General features: G+C 30.8%; 1 protein-coding gene across 15 annotated transcripts; it reads left to right on the top strand.

Moving 5' to 3' along the window:
- The first annotated feature begins 217 nt into the window (after nt 1-217).
- On the top strand, nt 218-21,496 carry LOC108045338 (calcium/calmodulin-dependent protein kinase type II alpha chain). Of its 15 annotated transcripts, none has more exons than XM_017124670.2 (16): nt 218-511; nt 5,782-5,936; nt 5,998-6,092; nt 7,260-7,319; nt 7,873-7,927; nt 8,238-8,563; nt 8,660-8,754; nt 8,814-8,936; nt 8,997-9,123; nt 9,929-10,021; nt 13,161-13,214; nt 15,381-15,446; nt 18,427-18,505; nt 18,867-18,961; nt 19,015-19,129; nt 19,202-21,496. In XM_017124670.2, exons 2-16 carry the CDS (start codon nt 5,872-5,874, stop codon nt 19,344-19,346), a joined length of 1,593 nt encoding a protein of 530 aa, XP_016980159.1. In that variant the 5' UTR covers nt 218-511; nt 5,782-5,871; the 3' UTR covers nt 19,347-21,496. The 15 variants fall into 15 exon arrangements, with proteins under 15 accessions (XP_016980159.1, XP_016980166.1, XP_016980124.1 ...); XM_017124677.2 differs by having other exon boundaries at nt 18,430-18,505; XM_017124635.2 differs by having other exon boundaries at nt 219-511; nt 13,158-13,214.
- Nucleotides 21,497-22,588: the final 1,092 nt, after the last annotated feature.

Consider the following 22,588-nt stretch of genomic DNA (forward strand, 5'->3'; position numbering starts at 1 on the left):
ATAGCTTTCCAAAAAGATTTTGATGTCGATTAACAAATTTTTAGCAAAACACAATTATTGTTGAGTGCTGAGATATGTAGTTCAAAAGCTGATATATATTTATATTAGTGCGCAGACTCCTAGTCATGGTCTACATCGAACAAGCCTTCGTGGGCATAAGTTTTCAATTGAACGACAGTCAGAGGAAAAGTCGGAAAAAAGCTTTTCGTTTCGGCACTTCATCGAATCAAACGCGACCGCAAATTCTAGTTAGTCAGTATTGAATTCGATTTTCAAGGAAACAGACGTTCTCAAAATTTCTGTATCTGACGCGTCGTGTTCTCCCAGTTAGCTAAAAACTTATATACATACATACATATGTATATATTTTTATGTGCATTTTGGAAATATAACTTACCATATTGTCATTCCAAAAGATATTAACCGAAATTTAGACACATCCATTGGGCTGCTGAGACGTTGAAAACATTGGTTTTAGTGCTTACGTCTAACGTATACACATCAAGTATAGGTATCCATTTGATGAAATACACTTTTTTATATACATATGTGTATACTAATTTGAACATATATTTATAATGTACGTATCTATAATAGTGTATTATTCTCCTGGTACAATTCTGGGTCAACACATATTCAAAAATATACACAAATGAAAATATTTTCGATTCAAGTATGTTAATTTTCTGTGTATATACGTTGCATATACTTATATTAATAAATTTTTTTTGCACATTAAAAGTGCAGCATGTTAAATTTAAGTCAATAAGTGTATTAACACGGTTCGCAACTAGCTTTAAAGGACATTTATTTAACGTTTGTATGTATCCACTTTTGTACATATGTGTGTATTCACCAATTTACACAGTTTATGCATGTGTGTAAATTCATCTCTATTATATATTGCGGATTTCCTGACGTGTAGAGGATAACAATTCTGTTAATTTATGTGTTTATACCAAATATTATAATACTTAATTTACTTAAATTATTAGTTTTATTCCAATGTCTTAGACAGAAAAAAAAAATTTAAAAAAAAAGGTTTTCAAATTCATGCTGTTAGTTTTGTCATTTACGGTTAAAACCCGTTGATATTATTTTGCGCAGCTGAATTTTTTGCAACAAGTTCTACCTAGTACCCTGGCATATCCTTGTTAAACGGGGAAGGGCGTTTTACCATTAAGCTCAATCAAAAAAAGCTTCAGTATATGAAAAATGAAAAGGATACATACTTATGTACATGCCTTGTACTGCGCCCCAGATACATTCTCTTAGGCAGGATTTTCTCATTTAGTAAGAAACCAACATTAACAAAAAAAAACACCTGTCGCTATATGTGAATTTAAAGAAATTGAATTTTTAATGAAATTTAAAGTGTGGTTGACTCTGGTTTTATTGACTACATAAGTTCTATTTTTTTTACTGATAAATTCTTTATAATTGATTTGCTATTTCTTGTGAAACACATGGAAAAAACAGAAAATATTTTTATGTATTTAGTTATTAAGTTTAATTAAAGTCGAGTACATTTTCAAGGTCACTTAATGCCCTGGGACGTCCCCAGACCAAGGCATTCTCAAAACTAAATCCTTCTTTAAACCACTTTACGATATTTCTAATGGAATATGTGCGCATTTCCATTATTTCACCTATCTCGGCATATGCTTTTCCTTCATTGTGCATGTGAATGATGATTTTCTGTTGAGATATACTCTATCTTTTCCGCTTATTATCCATTTTTGGGAGTATTCAAACAAAAGATCAACAAAAACAAATGGAACTGCCATTTTCTAAAAATTTGCTTGCCTGCATACGATATTCGGAAAGTCCATTAAACATTTCCGTTAAATAGAGTGACCTAATCTGGCTTAACTTAAAAATAGATCATATATAAAATTATGTGTGCCAAGACTTTTGTTGCTTAAAATTAGTAATTTTTCTATTTAGGTTTTAAGCCTAGTACTCAGATCAAAGAACGACTTCGCCATGTAAGTCTGTCCGTCAGTCCGTTTCTACGCAAACTAGTCTCTTAGTTTTAAAGCTATCTGCTTGAAACTTTCCCAAAAGTTGCCATTCTATTGCATGTAGTATATAAGTCTTCCGACAATCGAAAAAAGAAGTTCAAAAAAATTATAACTTTTTTGTATTTAATATTTTTTGTTGTTCTTTGGGATTTGGTAATATTTAAATATTATGGTATTACGGTTTTAATTAAATTAAAATCGGACAACAATATCATATACATATATTTTATGTTAATTTTTTTTTGTTCTTTGGGATTTTGTAATATTTAACTATTATGAAATTACGGTTTTATTTCAATTAATATCGGACAAAAATATCATATAGCTGCCAAAGAAACGATGGCAAAATGCAGCGCAAAATCGACATAGCTTCATTGTTTTTAGTAACACAGGCATTCAAATCGAAATGTAGTCGATATGTAACAACTGCAAGGGTATATAAACTTCGGCTTGCCGATGTTTGATTACTTTCTTGTTATTGATTGGGGCCAAAACACACTTTATTAAAAGTAGTAAAAACAATGCATTATTATAAGCCTAAAATTAATGTACTGCTATCGAATGTTTAACTTGATTATCCTATCCTTATTGGGATATTCGGCCCGCCATTTTGGCCCAATATATCATATAGCTCATATAGAAAGAATCGGAAAAAAATTTAAAAAAAACTTCTAATCGATATAAGCAATCAATAGCTGAGTCGATTGTAAACTAGAGTCAGTGTATTGAGCTCAAAAATCTTGTTCCAAATCATTTTAATTTATCCTTTTTTTTAGATTTTTAGCCTGCGGCAAATTTATTTTGATGGTATAAATCTAACTCAAATGTAACATATTGCTGGTACCACACTGCGTCGAGTGCAAAACAGGGTTTACGTAGGTTTAAGAGTTATGTGGAGTTTTGGCCCATTTTACTTGATTTTTTAGAGAAAAATTTAATAGTTAGAACATTATTGACCTGTTGGTCGGCCACATTATACTACTTGAACCAAAGCACGGCTGTTTTGAACAATCATATATTGATTAACCCCAGAAAAATCAAAACAAACAATAGCTGTTCGTTAGGCCAATATGGGCAGTATAATCAAGATAAACAATTGATAGCTAAGTCGATACGAAACACGAGTGGTACACGAGTTGAAAGTAGAAAAGTTATTAAAGCAATTGTAAACATAACTAAACTTACCCTATATAATTGTTAATAGTAAAGATAACCGCGGTAAATTATAATTATATTATTTATTATTAAATAAATAAATATATTTAGCCGAAATGTGTATCTTTTAGTCCTATGAGTTTGTTTCAGTTTTCTCCAATCCTTAGTCCACTATGCCCCAAACTTTATAAACTCGAAAAACAACCTAAAGCCTAGTACTCAGATCAAACAAGAGAGAACGCTATAGTCGAGTGCCTCGACTATTAAATACCCGTTACTCAGCTAAACAACTTAATATAAATATGCCTTCTTGTATGTTTTTCGCCGCTCGAATTAGCACCTTGGCCAGCTGTTCCAAAGTCATCCGTTAGATGGCGCCATGAAAGGCGGAATTGTAGGCGCTAGCCAGGCTTAAGCGTTTAATGGGTTTTTGGGCGTTAGAGTGGGCGTGGCAAACTTTTATTAGGCCAATCGATAGGTATTGACGAAACAAATACATATCAATTAAAATTTTCATAATAGCATCAAAACTGTGGCCACAGCTTGTGGCTTGTGGGCGTCAGAGGGGGCGTGGCACCATTTTGAAACAAACTTGCGCTGCGTAGGAACTCCTAAAATCTACATGCAAAATGCCAATCTTTTAGCTTTTATAGTTTCCGAGATCTCAGCGTTCATACGGACGGACAGACAGACGGACAGACAGACGGACAGACGGACATGGCTATATCGACTCGGCTAGTGATCCTAAACAAGAATATATATACTTTATAGGGTCGGAAACGCTTCCTTCTACCTGTTACATACTTTTGCACGAATACAATATACCCTTTTACTCTACGATAACGGGTATAAAAATAAGCTTGCCAGCGGAAAAACTTTAATTTTTCCAGTGTGACAGCATTTTTGAGAGTTCATCAGAATTGAGTGTGTAATGGTTGTACTGTCAATCAGCTGGGTTTGTTGACAAATTATTCAAATTCAAAAATACTTATCTCCTGTAAAGGGCCCCTAACTGTTGTTCTGAAGGCAAGGCAAGGTCTGCCGTTGCACAGATAAATGAATAAACAGTACAACTTAAATTTGAAAGTTGTTTTTTTATTTACAGATAATTATTTGGTAATTTAAAGTTCATAGCTGTTTTTTTTCTCTGACAACACACCACAAAATATTCAATTTTTTTAATTTTGCTCATGCAGAGATATATTCAGCACACTGAGTACCGGGGTGAAAAAAGGGCCTGTCGAAAAGTGATTGTACTAGTACTCGGCTTAGGCCTAGTGGTCAGATCGACGAAATCTGTCTTCGTCAGCTATGATCGACGAAAGAGAAATACATGAACATTTCAAAGCGTTTCCAGTCTTCTGTAATTTTGTCAGGCTCTAGCGAAAAGATTAATTTTTGGAAGTGTCTGTTGTCAACGCAGTGTGTTTCTTAGATCAACAAAAAACAAAGAAAATCGGCAGCAAGAACTTAGTGTACTTACTTTATATAAGCAAAAAAATGATCAGTAAATTATAAAAAACACTTTTAAATTTAAATTGAATTGTTTTTAATACCTTTATAGACAGCACATTCGGCTTGCCTACGTACTTAGTAATATCCCTTAAGGAACCTTTTGAATTTTAACAGCACACTCAATTTTGATGGACTTTCGAAAATGTTGTCACATTGAAAAGATTAAAGTTTTTCCGCAGGCAAACTTGTTTTTCGATCTGAGTACTAGGCTTTTAGTGTAAACGGTCCGTAAATAGGAACATGTATTTGTTATGGCGTTAGCTCAGGTTAAAATTGCTCAAAACGCCGCAAAGAGCTAGAGATGGAAATTTGGGTAGACGGTGTGACCAAATCAGATAAAAATATTTAATAACAAAACAACAGTAAATTAATCAAATTCTGTTTTTTTTGCATTTAATCGATTGCGCTTCAATCTAAAATCTAAATCTAAAATCTAAAATGACTGACACCAAAGATGTCTAGGTATATTGCCCGAGTTTCGATTGTTTGCCGTGCTACCGGTTCTACTGTGATGTGTTTTAACGATGTTAACACCTAATCTGTGGTAATCACCGTAGAAGTTAAGAAAAACAAGGATGAGAGTTGCAAATCGCGCATCGATAACGAACGATATAACATTCTGGGATATTACCGAGACCTATAATTGGCATGTTTTTAATTACATAAAACGAGAGCGGGACCAGAGAATGATAGCTTACTTGGCTATTAACATACACAAGGTCCCCAAGTGGGGATATAAGTTTTGGTAGTAATATGTATGTAGAAGTCCACACTATTTTCTATCATGCTTTTAAAACCAAATACCTTTTGCACTTTCTATGTATTCCAGTTTATAAGTTTAATTATCTACTTTGTAGATGTCAATATATTTAAATAAATGAAATAACATTATGGTCGACATGATTGACACTGCACTGAACTGGATATTATAATTATCCACAAACAATGAAAAGTATTTCTAAAATATAAGATTTATTGGTATAATTGCATTCGTTTTAACCTACAAATGTGTATAAATATTCAACAAATTTGTTTGGTTTTTATCTCAAATTAAAGTTAACAATCTTTGTTTGCTTAAAATATTCAGAGACAAAAGTTTAAAGCTTCAGAAAAGGCACTTCTGCAGGATTGTTAAATTTATATAGTCGCAATAGATTTTCTTAAGTGTGCCATCGCGATGGCTGCACCAGCAGCCTGTACGCGTTTTTCGGACAATTACGACATCAAAGAAGAGCTGGGAAAGTAAGTCAATAACAAGCATTCAATTTATGTTGATTATAATTATCGTTTTCTTCAATTTTAGAGGGGCATTTTCAATAGTAAAAAGATGTGTCCAAAAATCAACTGGATTTGAATTCGCTGCAAAAATTATAAATACAAAAAAACTCACCGCAAGAGGTAAGGAGCGACACCCTCGTTATCAATATTATATGTCCACAAGTATTTTGTATAATATAATATGTATAATATATGTATGTATAATGCAGGTGAGGCATCCTGTTCAACATTATATATTGAATGGAGAGTTCTAGTAACAGAACTCGAAACCCGCTTTACATAATTATAGTTAACTTAGTTAATAAGGTTTCTGAGAAACTCGAGGTAAAAACGTTCCATAAAATACAATTAGAAATGTCATTTTCTTAATTAGGAAATCCGAATTTCGTCGATTTAATTTTTTAGATAGATCATTGACATAGGATAGTTTTTAACTTGGTTAGTTGAAATATTTGTACATATCAACAGTATATATTTTTATTTTGGGGCGTGGGACTGACGTGCACTAATATATTCAATTGTGGGTAAATAAGAGTGACGTGATTTAAATCCCTTCAGTGAAACAAGTTCCGATGTATCTGATTCCCACGTTTTGTGTTGTCTTTCTACACAAGAAGTCGAAGGAAAGATTTCAATTGACTATTTCTTAACAATTATAAATCCCGTTTTATTTTTTTGTTGCTCAATGAAAAAAAATAAATTATTAATAAAATCGTAAATGAAAAAAAAAAAATTAAAGTCACAAATTTGATTTAACCGCCGGGCAGGTGGCTAACTTATACAATCCATTTAAACGGATTCTTTTAGTTTAAAGTTTTCAAAAATACATTTTAAAATTTGTAAAAAAATTTACTAACTACATACATTTATCACAATTCTGACCGAGAAACGATCAACATTTTTTTTGGAAAAGCTACAAAATTTTTATAACCTTGCAGAGGGTCGGGCGAGCCGGATCGGGCGACTATATCACATTTAAGTTTTCAATGCTTCATGCTTCAAACACATAGAATAAACATTAAAAAACCCACAGAGAACTTTCTTTTTTCAATTTGGATCATTGAAACTTCCTATCATGGAATCATTGTAACAAAATGATCCGAATACTTTTGATTTATGCAGTGTTCTAAGATAATCCAAAGTCATTTAAAAAGCTTAGAAAGCAGTGTAAATATACAGATTTATTATTAATATTTTAAATTGCATTTAGCATTGCTATTTAAATATTTAGGGAATCACTGCCTAAAAGTAAAAACTATATTACATATTACCTCTTTTTACATTTAGATTTTCAAAAACTGGAACGTGAAGCGAGGATCTGCAGAAAATTACACCATCCTAACATAGGTATGTTATGTGCTTACTAATAATACTTCCTATAATTTTATTCGGAGATTGTAGGCCTTGCCGAAAAGTTATGTGTGATCTACACTGAAATATTTTTTTTTTTCCGATGGCGTTTTAACGTTTAAACTTAAAGACCCAAACCAATGTATTTAATTTTAATGCTACTAATTGGTATGATAATCAAGATTGTGCTAAGTAAAATTGGCATACTTATTAATCTCTTGAGAGTAGGCATTACAATTTTTTTTGCTGCTTGGCTAAATTATGCTGCTATATGACCGCAGATGTTCAATTAAAGATTTCCTTAGATTATTTTTTTTAAACACCACAAATACTCTTCAAATTTTTTAATCTAATTGTCTACGAAAATAATTAGATAATATTGTGCACTTCGCCGTTAACTTGCCGTCCCAAATGCATGTATTACTACCATTTAAATTTTAGAAGTTTAAAATTTTAAAAAGATACCTAAAGGTAAACGCAAAAGGCCTACAATCTATTATAACAAAACAAATTTTAAAAATAATTCACTGTTACATTTGTATTATTTCAGTGCGTTTGCATGACAGTATACAGGAGGAGAACTATCACTACCTTGTTTTTGATCTGTAAGCAATAAATTGCATTAAAATACTTTCCAAATATTCCGGTTGTCTATTCCCAAAAATTAGTAAACATGAATTTCTAACAAACATGTTGCAATGACTTGACTATTGTTTATTGAGATTCATACTTCATCCTTTTCCCTCCGATTGTTCATGCATATGAATGAATAAAAAACAAACTTTTTCAGCGAAATATGAACTCCATAGAATAATAAAAAAAAGTTCCTACCGCTTTTGTTACTTAAATATAACCTTAAATCTAAACTAAGACAACCAATCCACAAAATTTGACTATGCATACATACATTTGCAGTGTAACTGGTGGTGAACTTTTCGAAGATATTGTTGCGCGTGAATTTTATTCAGAGGCTGATGCATCACATTGTATTCAACAAATATTGGAATCGGTCAATCACTGCCACCAAAATGGTGTGGTGCATCGTGATCTGAAACCAGAGAATTTACTATTAGCTAGTAAGGCAAAGGGTGCAGCAGTGAAACTCGCTGACTTTGGTCTAGCCATTGAAGTTCAAGGCGATCATCAGGCTTGGTTTGGATTTGCTGGCACTCCAGGATATTTGTCGCCAGAGGTATTGAAAAAGGAGCCCTATGGCAAATCGGTAGATATATGGGCATGTGGTAAGAAATAACAATGTTTGTAAAAATGGTTTTTACATGCGTGGCAATATTTAGTGGTATTACCAGGTTAAGCAATTAATTTACCTTTTTTCATAGGAGTTATTCTATACATACTTCTCGTTGGTTATCCACCATTCTGGGACGAGGATCAGCACCGATTGTACTCGCAGATTAAAGCAGGAGCTTATGATGTACGAAGTGTAGAACAACTTTTATCGTTTAATTATCCTTTAATGTTATTTTATTTAAGTATCCGTCTCCAGAATGGGATACGGTCACCCCAGAAGCAAAGAATCTTATAAATCAAATGCTTACGGTAAATCCAAATAAGCGAATAACTGCCGCCGAGGCATTAAAGCACCCATGGATTTGTGTAAGTAGAGTCAAAAATATTTTAATTCTATATAAATATAATGCATATTCGAATTTACAGCAAAGAGAGCGTGTGGCTTCCGTTGTCCATCGCCAAGAAACCGTAGACTGTCTCAAGAAGTTTAATGCACGTCGCAAGCTAAAGGGAGCAATTCTTACGACAATGTTGGCTACCAGGAACTTTTCGAGTAAGCAAAAAATATGTTTATCAAAATATAGTATTATTTTTGACGAGTTGTAACGGACTTCTGTTATAACAAGAAAATTCGTTTATAGATGTGTATTAGACACTCTTAAAAAAAAGTGTTAATTAGATATGAGAGAGTGCAAGAGGTAAACAGCTGACAATACATTTTATTAAAAAAATTACTTTTTCAAGCTTTTTTCCAAATTTTAAATAAATGTTATTTCAAAAAATATAAGCTCCCATAGGAACAATCGGAAAAGAGAATTCAAAAAAATTATTTAATTTGGTAATAATTAAATATAATGGAATTACGGTTTTAATTAAATTAAAATCGGACAACAATATCATAGAAACGATGGCAAAATGAAACGCAAAAAAGACATATCTTCATTGTTTTTAGTAATATAGGCATAGAAATCGAAATGTAGTCGATTTGTAATAACTGCAAGGGTATATAAACTTCGGCTTGCCGAAGTTAGCTTTCTTTCTCGTTTTGTACATAGTTTCTTAACAACTAAGAACAATAGGTTTTGACAACCAAATTTTATATGGGAACCTATGGATTTTGGATTGTTGTTTCTTGAAAAAAAAATACATATTCTCTAGCAGCATTATCAGGCGATAAGAGCATTAGAAATCTTGATCTCGGAAACAATACATATTTTATCCATATATACATACGTGCGAAGCCTGCACATATCTTAAATTATAACCTCGACCCACGGAATAAGTTTCCAAGAAAGTTTTCTACCGAGATAATAAAATACCAACCATTAATTCAACGATTATTTCTTAAATATTTACAGGCAGAAGCATGATAACCAAAAAGGGTGACGGATCTCAAGTTAAAGAATCAACTGATTCTTCTAGCACTACGCTTGAAGACGATGACATAAAAGGTAAATATTATAAAAAATAAAAGAAATCACTCTCATTTATAGAAAACTTAACAGTGTCAAGATCTGGTCAAAATTAGTGTGTCAGGGTCACCATTAACCGCTAGAGCTTTGCACTAAGCCTCAGTAGTAGTTAAAATTAAATGATATTCGTACATTTATAGACATACAGTTTTTTACTACAAATTGAACTAAGTTTTAGTTTCCATTCTTTTAATGTAATGTTAAAACTGTGCTGTGTTTAAATTTTGCTTTTTGGGAACGAGGGATTCGGCCTTTATTATAACGCTTAAATGTATAAATGTACAAGACTTTAAATTCAAATAAATCTAATTTAATAGACTTTGTACCGTGGGCCAAATACGAAACTTTAGTGTTCTGTTATCGATAAAGAATTTTGCTTTAGTTCTGCAATCCTTAACCAAATTTTTTATTTTCAAAAACAAAGTCCTGTCTTAATGTCAAATCCATTTTTTTAATAGCATGTTTTTTTTAAGACTCGTTAAACTTTTAATACTTGCATCAATTTATTTTGCTAATATGTTTAAAAATGTTGTTAACTAAGCTATCAATCTACTGAGAATGAAGCTTTAATTACCCTTGCAGGCCGACACTTAAAAATAACTAATTTAATTTCCTTTGGGTTATGGAAAAGCCGGGCTTCAGTAGAAATTGCCAGTTCTTATAAATTAATCATACCCAAACATTTTGACTAGGCTCTGAATAAATTTAATGCTATTACTAGAAGCAAATTGATAAACCTTTGCACGTTATCAATCATTCCATATGATTTTGACAATTTCACAATAAATTAAAGTTAAAATAAATCAAACAAAAATGCACTTTAAATCGAATCGTAAAGCCAATGGCAGATAGACAATAAAACTTATTCCAAATTATACATTTTTTATTATTATACCCTTGCAGAGGGTATTATAATTTTGGTAAAAAGTGTGAAGGAGACATCTCCGACACTATAAAGTATATATATTCTTGATCAGAATCGCGTCCTGAGTTGATATAAGCATGTCCGTCTGTCTGTTTCTACGCGAACTTGTCTCTCAGTTTTTATACCCGTTACTCGTAGAGTAAAAGGGTATATTGTATTCGTGCAAAAGTATGTAACAGCTAGAAGGAAGCGTTTCCGACCCTATAAAGTATATATATTCTTGATCAGGGTCACTAGCCGAGTCGATATAGCCATGTCCGTCTGTCCGTCTGTCTGTCTGTCCGTATGAACGCTGAGATCTCGGAAACTATAAAAGCTAGAAGATTGGCATTTTGCATGCAGATTCTATGAGTTCCTACGCAGCGCAAGTTTGTTTCAAAAAGGTATCACACCCCCTTCAATCGCCCACGATTTTAAAAATTTAAATATTTCGGAAAAGTAAAAATGCAGTTTTATCGTGTTTATCAATACCTATCGAAATGTAGAAGAAATTTTTCAAATCGGACCATTCGTTAAAAAGTTATACGTGATCAAAGTTTCTATCTCCATCTCCCTCGCACTCCCTTTACCTGAGTAACGGGTATCTAATAGTCGGGGCACCCGACTATAGCGTTCTCTCTTGTTAAGATATCGAATTGAAAATTTGCATACACCTTTCTTTCTTTTGCACGCAGTATATAGGTCGGAACGGCCGGGATTGGCCGACTATATCCTATAGCTGTCATATAACTGAACGATCGGAAATGTCATAACTTTGGTGTTTTTAAAGTGAGGAAGTTGGGATTTTCTATGGGTTTTATTTTTGGTCAATCAATCTGATCTACCAAATTTCATAATGATCGGTCGACTGTATCATATAGCTGCCATATAACTGAACGATCGGAAATGCCATTACTTTGGTGTTTGTATTGTAAGGAAGTTGGGATTTTCTATGGGTTTTATTTTTGGCCAATCAATCAAGACTATCAAATTTCATAGGGATCGGCCGACTATATCATAAGCTGCCATATAACTGAACGATTGGAAATGCCATAACTTTGGTGTTTTTAAAGTTAGGAAGTTGGGATTTTTATTGGTTTTATTTTTGGCCAACCAATATAATTTACAGAATATTCTGCAAGGGTATATCAACTACGGCTCCGGCCGAAGTTAGCTTTCCTTTCTTGTTTTTTTATATTTTTGTAAAAAACATGTTATGCATAAATTAGTTTTTTGGATTTTTTATCCAGAGAAAATGATCCAAACACTGCATTTTCAGCCCAAAATTGTAAACTAATATTTTAGGAATTTAAAACATAAAAGAATGTTAAACACAATATTTATTTATAACTAACATAAGTAAATTTTAAATTCTACAAAAAAATGCAATACACTTTGATTATAGGTTTAATTAGCACTTCAGGTAAAAATAACACTTTACAAAATTAATGAAATTTATTTATTCGGAACTTACTTTTGAAGCTTAACACTCACTGAAATCAAACAAAATCAACAGAATAAACTAAACGGACGTCTCTATACAAAAATAACAGGAAGATTAATGTTTATCATTCAAATTTGTATATGTATTATTATGTTATTTATATTTCGATTTAAATAAGTTTCAAGCTTACAACTTTATGAAAATTATTAATATAAACTTTAAAAAAAAAATTGAATTTTTTGGGTACGTGCAATAAGTTTCAAAAGTGCTTCAATTATAACACAATAACAAAATAAAACGCTAAAAAATAGAGATTGGTTAAAAGTTTGTAAAAAAAAATACAAATTGTATAATTTGCGGTATTGGTTTTATTTAACTAAATTTGTGTATATATTTATTTTTACTTTTAATTTTTAAATAAAATATTCAAATTGCAATAAAACAAAAAAATTGTATTGATGTTTTTAAATAAAAATGACCTTTTTTTGTGAAAAAAAGAAATCGGACGTTATTACACAAGACATTATTGCAATTTTTGTATTAAAGTTCTTAATGAAATATAAAATAAATTGTGAATACTCAATTTATATCAATGTTCTTATACATTTAATTTGACCACTCATACTTCAAAAGTATTAAAAAGTAATAGATAAGTTAAATCATTCCAATCACAAGTCACAATCTCGCCAGAATGACTGTAACGGAAATATTGGATATTTAAAATATACAAATTTGACATTTAAAACATTTTATTTTGTTTTTCCTAGAAGATAAAAAAGGAATTGTTGATCGCAGTACCACAGTCATATCAAAAGAGCCAGAAGGTAAATGTTAACATGCATTGTTGGGTTTTTCGTAATACACAAACATTTTTATTGCCTATTTCTATAAGAATCATGAAATATCTATAATGAACATTCTCACCTTCATTTTTCGATTAGACAATTCATATATTTCAATCGCCGAATAGTTACTTAGTATAGGCTACATTGCATTTGTGTATTTATATGTAGTGTTATGTATTTTTGCCTCCGTGGCATTAAAATCAAAATTGAAAACGTTTATTATATGCGTGCGCCTTTGGTTGTTCACAAACAATTATTTACTTTCAAAAGTTTGTTGTCGATTCCCAATAGTCTTATTTTGATCTTTTTTTCAGCTTTGAATCTTCTGCATTTGGATTGAAACTTTAAAGCAACAAAATACAGTTATAATATTTATTTAAGTTTGTTTAAATTTGAAAATTGAATAATTTATTTTTGTATATTATATTAAAATAATTAAATTTGCAGATAGTCAAATCGACAAAATGTCAAGAAATATTATGTTGGTTAATTATCTTAAGAGAAAAGAGACATCTTAAAATATTTTAAATGTTTTCTTTATACCGACAAAGTTAAACAAAAAAAAAATTACCACTCTGTCGGAAAAATCCTAAAATATTACAATTAAATTTTTCAATGCAAAGAAATGCGTTTGTTTTCCTTATACCAACAATGTTTATTTAAAGTTAAAACAAAATTACCACTCTCACTTAAAAATAATAAAATTATTGTGACCAATGCAAAATAGATTTAAATGTATCTAACAAGTAAATATATAAGTTACTTTTAAAGAATATATTCTTGATCAAGACCAATACATGTTTCAATATAAACATGTCTGTCCGTCCGTATGAATGTTGAAATCTCAGGAACTCCTAAAATTTGATTATTGGGATTGAACATTGAGAATCATACAGTGCTTTATAGCACTGAATACTGGTGTCTATCAGTCGGAAAACTCGAATTTAAAAAAGATGAAAGAAAATTTTCCTTTTTTATTAAATTAAAATGGAGAATTATATCCGCTAATTTTATATTCTTTAGATTCAATATCTGTTCGGTTTGGAAAAACAAAATTTTCTCATTTAAGATTCGGATCCAATTTTTTATAGTAAGTAATCAGTATCAAAATAAAAAATTTGTACGGTTATAATTTTTTTAAGTTTAAAAATAAAACTAACAAATTCTTAGATACAACTTGAAATGATCTGATTAACTTCATATCGTTTGTACTTTTGCTCCATAACCGCAACTTTTTATACATTTTTTTTTAAGTCTAGGTATTTTTGCCATAATAAGTATGTAATGAGTGTAAGCGAGATTCACGACTTGTCGTGTCAAGTATTACTATCTCTAGCTGTAAAAAACTAGACAATCAAATTTTTGACTTAAGTAAACGTGCAAGGTCCGTATAAAAAATTGCGTACATATTAAAAAAAAAACCAATATAAAATGTATTTGCATTTAAGTACAAATGGTCCGAAGAAAATAATTTTTTTTAACCAAATACGAGAAAAGTCCTTCCGTTTAGAAACACATTATGTATTTTTATATGATACGTAAGCTAGGACAGTCTTCAGTTAATAATATCAGGGCTAAGAAACAGCCATATAATTGGTAAATGACGAGTTCACTGTCTATTAATTTAAGTGACATTACTCAGGTATCTTCCCATTTAAAGGTGAGTATGTTATTAGTAGTTCTAACTTTTTCTACCATATTTGGGATTTTTTGAAGACGTGTTTAATTGAAATCATAATCATAATCATAAGTCCAGCTATTCTGATAAGTATTTCCAAACTGTTTAATTAATATTTCATGGACGTTCTTTGATGTGTAATCTATGTATGTATCAAATTACATTAGTGGTTTTTACGCCTATGGTTTTTTTCTAAACAAGATTCTGATAACATTTAAAAGTTAGATCTGAAAACAGCTAAATCATTTACAAATTTTACTACGTACAATTCTGATTAAATTAATGTATAAAACACCACAACATTTTCATACGCATTGTAGAGTTAAAAAATGTATGCCATAACATAGGAATTATTTTCATTAGTCCCATTTCAAATAATTTATTCGCTTGCGATGATTTAAAAAAAAAAACACTTTCTATTTGTGTGAAACATTGATTTTTATGCAAATACAAAATATGCGTTTTAGATATAAGGATACTGTGTCCTGCAAAAACTTGCCAGCAAATTACAGGAAACTCGCAGTGCTCGTCAGGTATGTATGTATACCAAAAAAGCGACAAAATTCACATTTAAGGAAGATCTGAGTTTGTGTTTGTTTTTATATAGACAAGTTAAATATGTTATGTGCTGTTTAATAGGAGAAAAATTAAATTTTTAGACCTAAGTTTAATTCAGCAATCACTTGCAAGATCCACGAGTACACACATTAAATATGTATTTGTAAATTTTCAATTGGTAATCTTATGCTTGTATAAACGCATGCCGAACATGTTTTAGCCATATGCAACGACCTTTATTCTTAAGATGACTTTTGCACTATGATATTAGGTATCATTGCCAAAAACACAACAATTTCTTATAATTAAATCAAGTTGACTGTGAAATAACGTCTTTTTATTGCCACTTTATGATTTCTTCCCTTTGCCTTTTCCGTTTAAACTGATTAATTGTAAACAAAGCCATATTCCTATTAAATACTTTTAGAAAGTCAATAAATTTTGTGTACCAATAAAAATATAAACTTGGTGTGGTTCTCACGTCTTTCCTTTTTAGTCAATTTTAATTGAAAGCACATTGAAATATTGTTAATTAAAAAAACGGTGATAAGGTTATTACAATTTTTCGCAACGATAATATGGTATTCAGCTTTTGTATAGCAATTTATAAATATTATATTTATATAATATATTATTATAATATAATAATTAATAAATTCCTTTTTTAAATACAAATTGTTTCAATAGCAAAACCTTGAATACTATAAACCTAAAATGGAACCAAGAATTCCGGTTTCAAAATATGTTGCTTCCTTAAACGAGCGTGTTGTAAATGTTTTGTTACAAACTTGTTCTTTAACATTCTAGACCTTGTAGTCTTTTAAATCTCGTGAAATATATGGTGAGAAGAATTTGTATATTAGGTTGTTTGGTAATGACAACCGGTTTCTTTAGTAATTATTTTTTTGACGATTATTTTAGAATAGTTACCATTGTCACAAGCCTCCTTTAAACTCCATTTCTGCCCATCGAAAAATTTTGCATAGCCAAAAACAGGTGGTAATCGCTTAAGGGGATATCCGGACTATAAGCTCGCGTAGCTTGTGACTAGTCACCAAAGATGTGAGGGGCCTGGCGTTGTCCCGATGGAACACATCGCCCTTACGATTTACCATGGCTGGCCGCTTCTGTTCAAGTGCAATCCTCAATCGCTCCAGTTGTTGACAGAAGAGGTCAGAATTGATGGCCAAACCATAGAGCAGCACTTCATAATAGATATTTCTTCTGATAAATGACCATACACTCAGCCAAACCTTCCTAGCCGTCACTCTTGGGTTTGCACCGTTTGAGACGACTCACCGTCCTTCGACCAGGATCTTTTATGCTTGGTTTTGTCATATGTGATCCATTTTGCATCGCCAGTTGCCAAATACGATTCCATTTAACATCAAAGCGAAGCGCCACATTCGAATGCGAAAACCAGTATGTCATTACCAAACAACGTAATATATCGAGTCGACTGTTCATTAGGATTATGCAGTCATTAATTTAATTTAAGTTTGCAGTCTTTTTAGTAGATCTTTTTTCACTGATGTATGGTCCTATTTAATTCATTCGTCTAAATACTGAGAGTGGCTATCAAACTTGTTGGTACTTATAAACCAATTTCATTTCACCTCACAACGATTCCTTTAAACGAGATCCTGTTAAAAACAGGAAGTGAAGCAAACTTCGGCAAGTCGAAGTTTATATACCCTTGCAGTTAATACATATACCTTTCGATTTCTATGCCTATATTACTAAAAACAAGAGAGCTATTTTGTGCTGCAGTTTGCCATCGTTTCTATGGCATATTGTTGTCCAATTTTGACAAAACTAACAGCGCTTTTCTGATTTAGTAAATAATTACTATATATCAAAGGAATAATTTGATACATAAAAAATAAAAGCAGAATAACATTTTTTTTTCATTTTTATTTTTCGATTTGATGATGTAGATGTCCGATTTTAACTTAATAAAATTTATTTAAATATTACCAAATCCCAAAGAACAAAAAATTAATTAAAAACAACAAAGTTTTTTAATTTTTTTCCGATTGTTCCTATTTGATATAGTCGTTCCGACTTATAAACTACCTGCAATAGAAAGACAACTTTTGGGAAAGCAGATAGCTTTAAAAGTGAGGGACTAGTTTGCGTAAAAACCGACGGACGGACAGACGGACATGGCTAGATCGACTCTCCTGGTGATGCTGATCAAGAATATATATACTTTATAGGGTCGGAAATGTTTCCTTCATTGCGATGCAAACTTTTGACTGAAATTATAATACCCTCTGCAAGGGTATACAAATACTAATGAGTCACTGAAAGGTGCAATTAATTTACTAGCTTCTTCTCACTTCGCACAACAAAATTGCGAAAGTTTTATGTTATTTTATTATTTTGATTCTATCTTACTCTACTCCTTTTAGATACACGAAATATTTTTATCAGGCCAGTTAATATGGGGAAATCGACTATAACCTCTTTACTAGATTTGGTTAAAACCAAGAGTATAGTCTGCTTGTCTTCAGGGACCATAAACCCAAAATATTTATAAAAACATATAATCCTTAAGCTATACAAAATCAAAACAAATAAACGGGATCTCTATATTGTAAACTAAAAAAAGCTGTCTAGTTTAAAACCTTTCAAACTTGCCCCACTTTGTTCATCATTTAATAAATATAGGTCTGCAAGGGTATATCCAGCTTCAGTATCCCTGTTTGTTCCTAAATTTATAAACTTAATTAAAATTACTAGGCATGTTTCAAGGCTTTTAAGTTTTTAATAGAACACATTTAATTGGGGAAAGACTATTATTCTTGGAATGTTATGACATGGGGTTAATTACCCTATTGAGAATTAGCGTGTTATTGAGTTTATAGATTTATGAGGATGACTGACTTCATTTTACCATAGTACATTTAAAACATGAAATAAACTAATTAAAAAGTTTTTACATTTACAAAGCAGCTAGACGACAAGAAATAATAAAGATTACTGAACAGTTGATTGAAGCGATTAACAGTGGCGATTTTGATGGATACACGTAAGTTAAACATGTGCAATTTTGTTCAAATTAAAGGTTACCCACTTTTTTTATAAAAAATAAAACATAATCTCAACTTAATTAGCAAACTCATACTAGTTCTAAAAAAATGCGTTTAATATTTCCTAATTGTTTCTAGTTTTTTGAGACACCGACGGATTTTTTTAGGTCTAACCTTCCTAAATATTTTTTTTTATTCTTATAGTTTATAAAAACATTTTTAACACTTTAGGTTTTGACTAAAAGCATATCATGTAGGCCATTAATTATAAATATATTAATTCGATAAAAGAAAAATATTTAAATCTTTTAAAATAAAATGTTTTAAATTTTTTGAAATTCAAATCATTTTATTCTAAAGCAAAATATGTGATCCGCATTTAACTGCCTTTGAGCCAGAAGCATTGGGCAACCTTGTCGAAGGAATTGATTTCCACAAATTTTACTTTGAAAATGGTAAGCTGTTAAGTATTTGCGAAAGATTTAAAGTTAATTAAGTCTGATTTCAGTTCTTGGTAAAAATTGCAAAGCCATTAACACAACCATTTTAAATCCTCATGTGCACTTATTGGGTGAAGAAGCTGCTTGCATTGCCTACGTCAGACTTACGCAGTACATTGATAAGTAAGTATAGAGTATATTCTTAAAAGTAATGCATATCACATTTTACCGTTAAAATAATTTTTTAATATCCAGACAAGGTCATGCACACACCCATCAGTCGGAGGAGACGCGCGTCTGGCACAAACGCGATAACAAATGGCAGAATGTTCACTTTCATCGTAGTGCATCTGCCAAAATAAGCGGAGCTACTACATTCGATTTTGTATCCCAAAAGTAGTGGGCATTAGACAATGGAAACTGAACTGTCATCATGCACATGGCAATGAAAGTGCTATAGTCATATTTAAAGGGCGCGCTTAGTATTTTGCGAATAAAGTTGTTAGTGCGAATTTATATTTTTTTATTTGTTTTTAATTGATTTGTACCCCCTGTTATACTATGTTAAAATATATAATACAATTAAAAGCATATATAGCATTTCAGATATCCCACAGAAATTAAAAAGGAAAAAACACGAATAAAAAAAAACAAATAATATTGGTACATTAAATATTTGATGTAAATGTCATCGTACCAATTATAAGATTGTAAATTAATGTTTTCAAGGAAAGAAACAAGTTTATAATTTAGGTTTTAATGATATCAATCTTGAAATAAAAATTCAAAACGTTGTATCTTATGGAATAGCAAGAGTATAATTCCAACAACTTTACCTTATCTTCTAAATAATTGCAAACAATTTAAAAGGCATGTATCATGTACTAGGATACAAATAATCATTTGTTTGAGCAGTCAGCTTATTCTTGTTCTTATAATACATCCACACATACATAGCCTACTAAAATGTGTGAATACAGCCGAATTCAAATTACTCAAGTTAGCATTAATAAATGTGAAACTGTAAAGAATTAGGTAACGACAATGTAGCATTTAAAATTTTGAAAAATTAAGTACATTAAAACCAAATGAATAAATTAGCTAATTGAAATATAAAATAAAGCCGAATTAATTGAGATTATGCGATTACTCAATATGCGTTTATGCCGTCTATATACAACTACTTCGCCTTTCTGTCCGTATCTGCTACTCATAAGTATAAATAGGTGTCCCAAGAATACACACCCTTTACTTAAATTGGCATAATATAATAATTATTTTCTATCTTGCCATAATTATTCTTTTCAAAGTTATATTTGCTGGGACTATTGTACAGCATTTGGTAGACGTTATTGTTATTCTTATAATTGTGTTCATTTAAATGGAGGGTCGAAAATATTTTTTATACGAGAAATATTATAGTGTCTATATAACATTTATATTTATAAACGAAAACATAATTTTGTTTAACAAATTCATATTCAAAGGGGATAATAATATATGGTTTTGCGATAATTTTCAAATTCATTGAAGTGGTGGCAAAAATATTCTTGGGATCAATCTAATATATACGTACACATGAAGAGCCTGCAAGATACCGACATAAGTGCAAAACAAAACGCAACATTAAAGTTAAATGCAAATCGTATTGTTGTATTTCCTATATAATTTATATTAATTTTATGAGAATGTTTCAATATTAAAAAAAAATTTTCTTCATCCTTCGGTGAAAGTCCCAAATAATATTATATGACTATTCTTCTAATTTTTCTATTTCCAAAATTTTATATAAATAAAATGTGTAATAGATTAAGACCCTTTACTAAATGGATATTTTTGTGTATAAATATATTGTATGTATGAGACTGTATCATCGTAAAATAATTACACCTTTTTCTGATCATATTTGTATAAAGAATATGAATTTAAAACGATTTTTGAAATTTGGCACACATTTGTTTAAACTTAAAACCCAATAACTATTCTTTAATAAGCGATTGAGAAACTATTTTCCGATTCTATGAACTTGTACGTTAATTGGAACCCACTCCTCTAGCTTTAAATGATAATAGGATAATGCCTTTAGAACGGAATGGAATGTATTTATGTTTCCTTTTAATTGTCTAATACTATTAGTCAATTTAGGAAAGGGACTTATTCACATGGTCATCAAAATGTAAAATGTTGTTTCTAAATTTTCTTTTTTTAAGGACATAATGTCATACTTATAATACGAAATCAATACGAAATCAAACTATTTAAACCATTTGGACATACTAAATCGATCGAAGAGCTGTTGCTCCTAAGGAAAAACTCTTAAGATTAATATCTAATTCATTAACAGAATGTTTCTCAAAAAACATAAAACCAAATAATAAAAGAAATGCAATTTGCCTATACAAATTATTTTCGTTAGTATATGTCCTTTATATTTTAAGCATATTTAAAGCATAATGCAAAGTCCATAACACAATTTAATAATTCAAAATATTAAATAAATTATTCCATATATATGATTTATTAAATACAAATAAATACTTAATAAAATGATTTATGATTTATTAAATACAAATAAATACTTAATAAAAATGATATAAACGTATGCATTATCCGACTGCGCCTTTAAATTAATCAGGACCATTTTTCTATATATATATATATATATATTACACTTATTCCCGTTTTCGACAATTAAAGTTTCCATTCAATAAATCAGATTCAACATTTACTTCACAGGAGATACGAGTATTTTTATATAATATTATATTTTAGCAAGTATATAAAAAGGGTATTGTGACAAGCAGATAAGGGAAGATAAGTCGAACTTAGCTTTGTCATTAAACCCGTTACTCGTAGAGTAAAAGGGTATATTGTATTCGTGCAAAAGTATGTAACAGGTAGAAGGAAGCGTTTCCGACCCTATAAAGTATATATATTCTTGTTCAGGATCACTAGCCGAGTCGATCTAGCCATGTCCGTCTGTCTGTCTGTCCGTATGAACGCTGAGATCTCGGAAACTATAAAAGCTAAAAGATTGGCATTTTGCATGTAGATTTTAGGAGTTCCTACGCAGCGCAAGTTTGTTTCAAAATGGTGCCACGCCCCCTCTGACGCCCACAAGCCACAAGCTGTGGCCACAGTTTTGATGCTATTATGAAAATTTTAATTGATATGTATTTGTTTCGTCAATACCTATCGATTGGCCTAATAAAAGTTTGCCACGCCCACTCTAACGCCCAAAAACCCATTAAACGCTTAAGGGGTTACATCCACTTAGGATTTTGAAAAAATCGATTTTTTTTATTGCATTTTCGTAAAGTATATTTATTTAAGAGTACCCTGAAAAAATTTCAGGGTGATCCGATGAATATTTCCCAAGTTATATTAAAATTTACATGCATGTGTCGGAGCGACTGAAAGCGGACCGTCGAAATTGAATGCGTTTTTCTCAAAACTATGATTTTAAAGTCGGTGAGCAAGATTTCTCGAAAACGGCTGAACCGATCGGTCTCAGATTTTAACACAAGCTTCTTAATAATATTGTTTAGTGATTAATCGAAGGTTTTTTTTTACAATAAATATTTTTCATTTTATAAACAATTGATGTCGTGAATTTTTGTCAAAAATTGATACATTCGCTTT

Source organism: Drosophila rhopaloa, unplaced genomic scaffold (assembly GCF_018152115.1).
Source record: "Drosophila rhopaloa isolate 14029-0021.01 unplaced genomic scaffold, ASM1815211v1 contig_203, whole genome shotgun sequence".
Classification (NCBI taxonomy): Eukaryota; Metazoa; Arthropoda; class Insecta; order Diptera; family Drosophilidae; genus Drosophila; species Drosophila rhopaloa.

What these genes read in the sequence shown, in the direction of transcription:
- LOC108045338 (XM_017124635.2), top strand. Translation starts at nt 5,872, where the DNA reads ATGGCTGCACCAGCAGCCTGTACGCGTTTTTCGGACAATTACGACATC. An exon ending in TGAAGACGATGACATAAAAG is followed by an intron (nt 10,022 to 13,157) that starts GTAAATATTATA and finishes TGTTTTTCCTAG; the next exon opens with AAGATAAAAAAGGAATTGTT. An exon ending in CAAATTTTACTTTGAAAATG is followed by an intron (nt 18,962 to 19,014) that starts GTAAGCTGTTAA and finishes GTCTGATTTCAG; the next exon opens with TTCTTGGTAAAAATTGCAAA.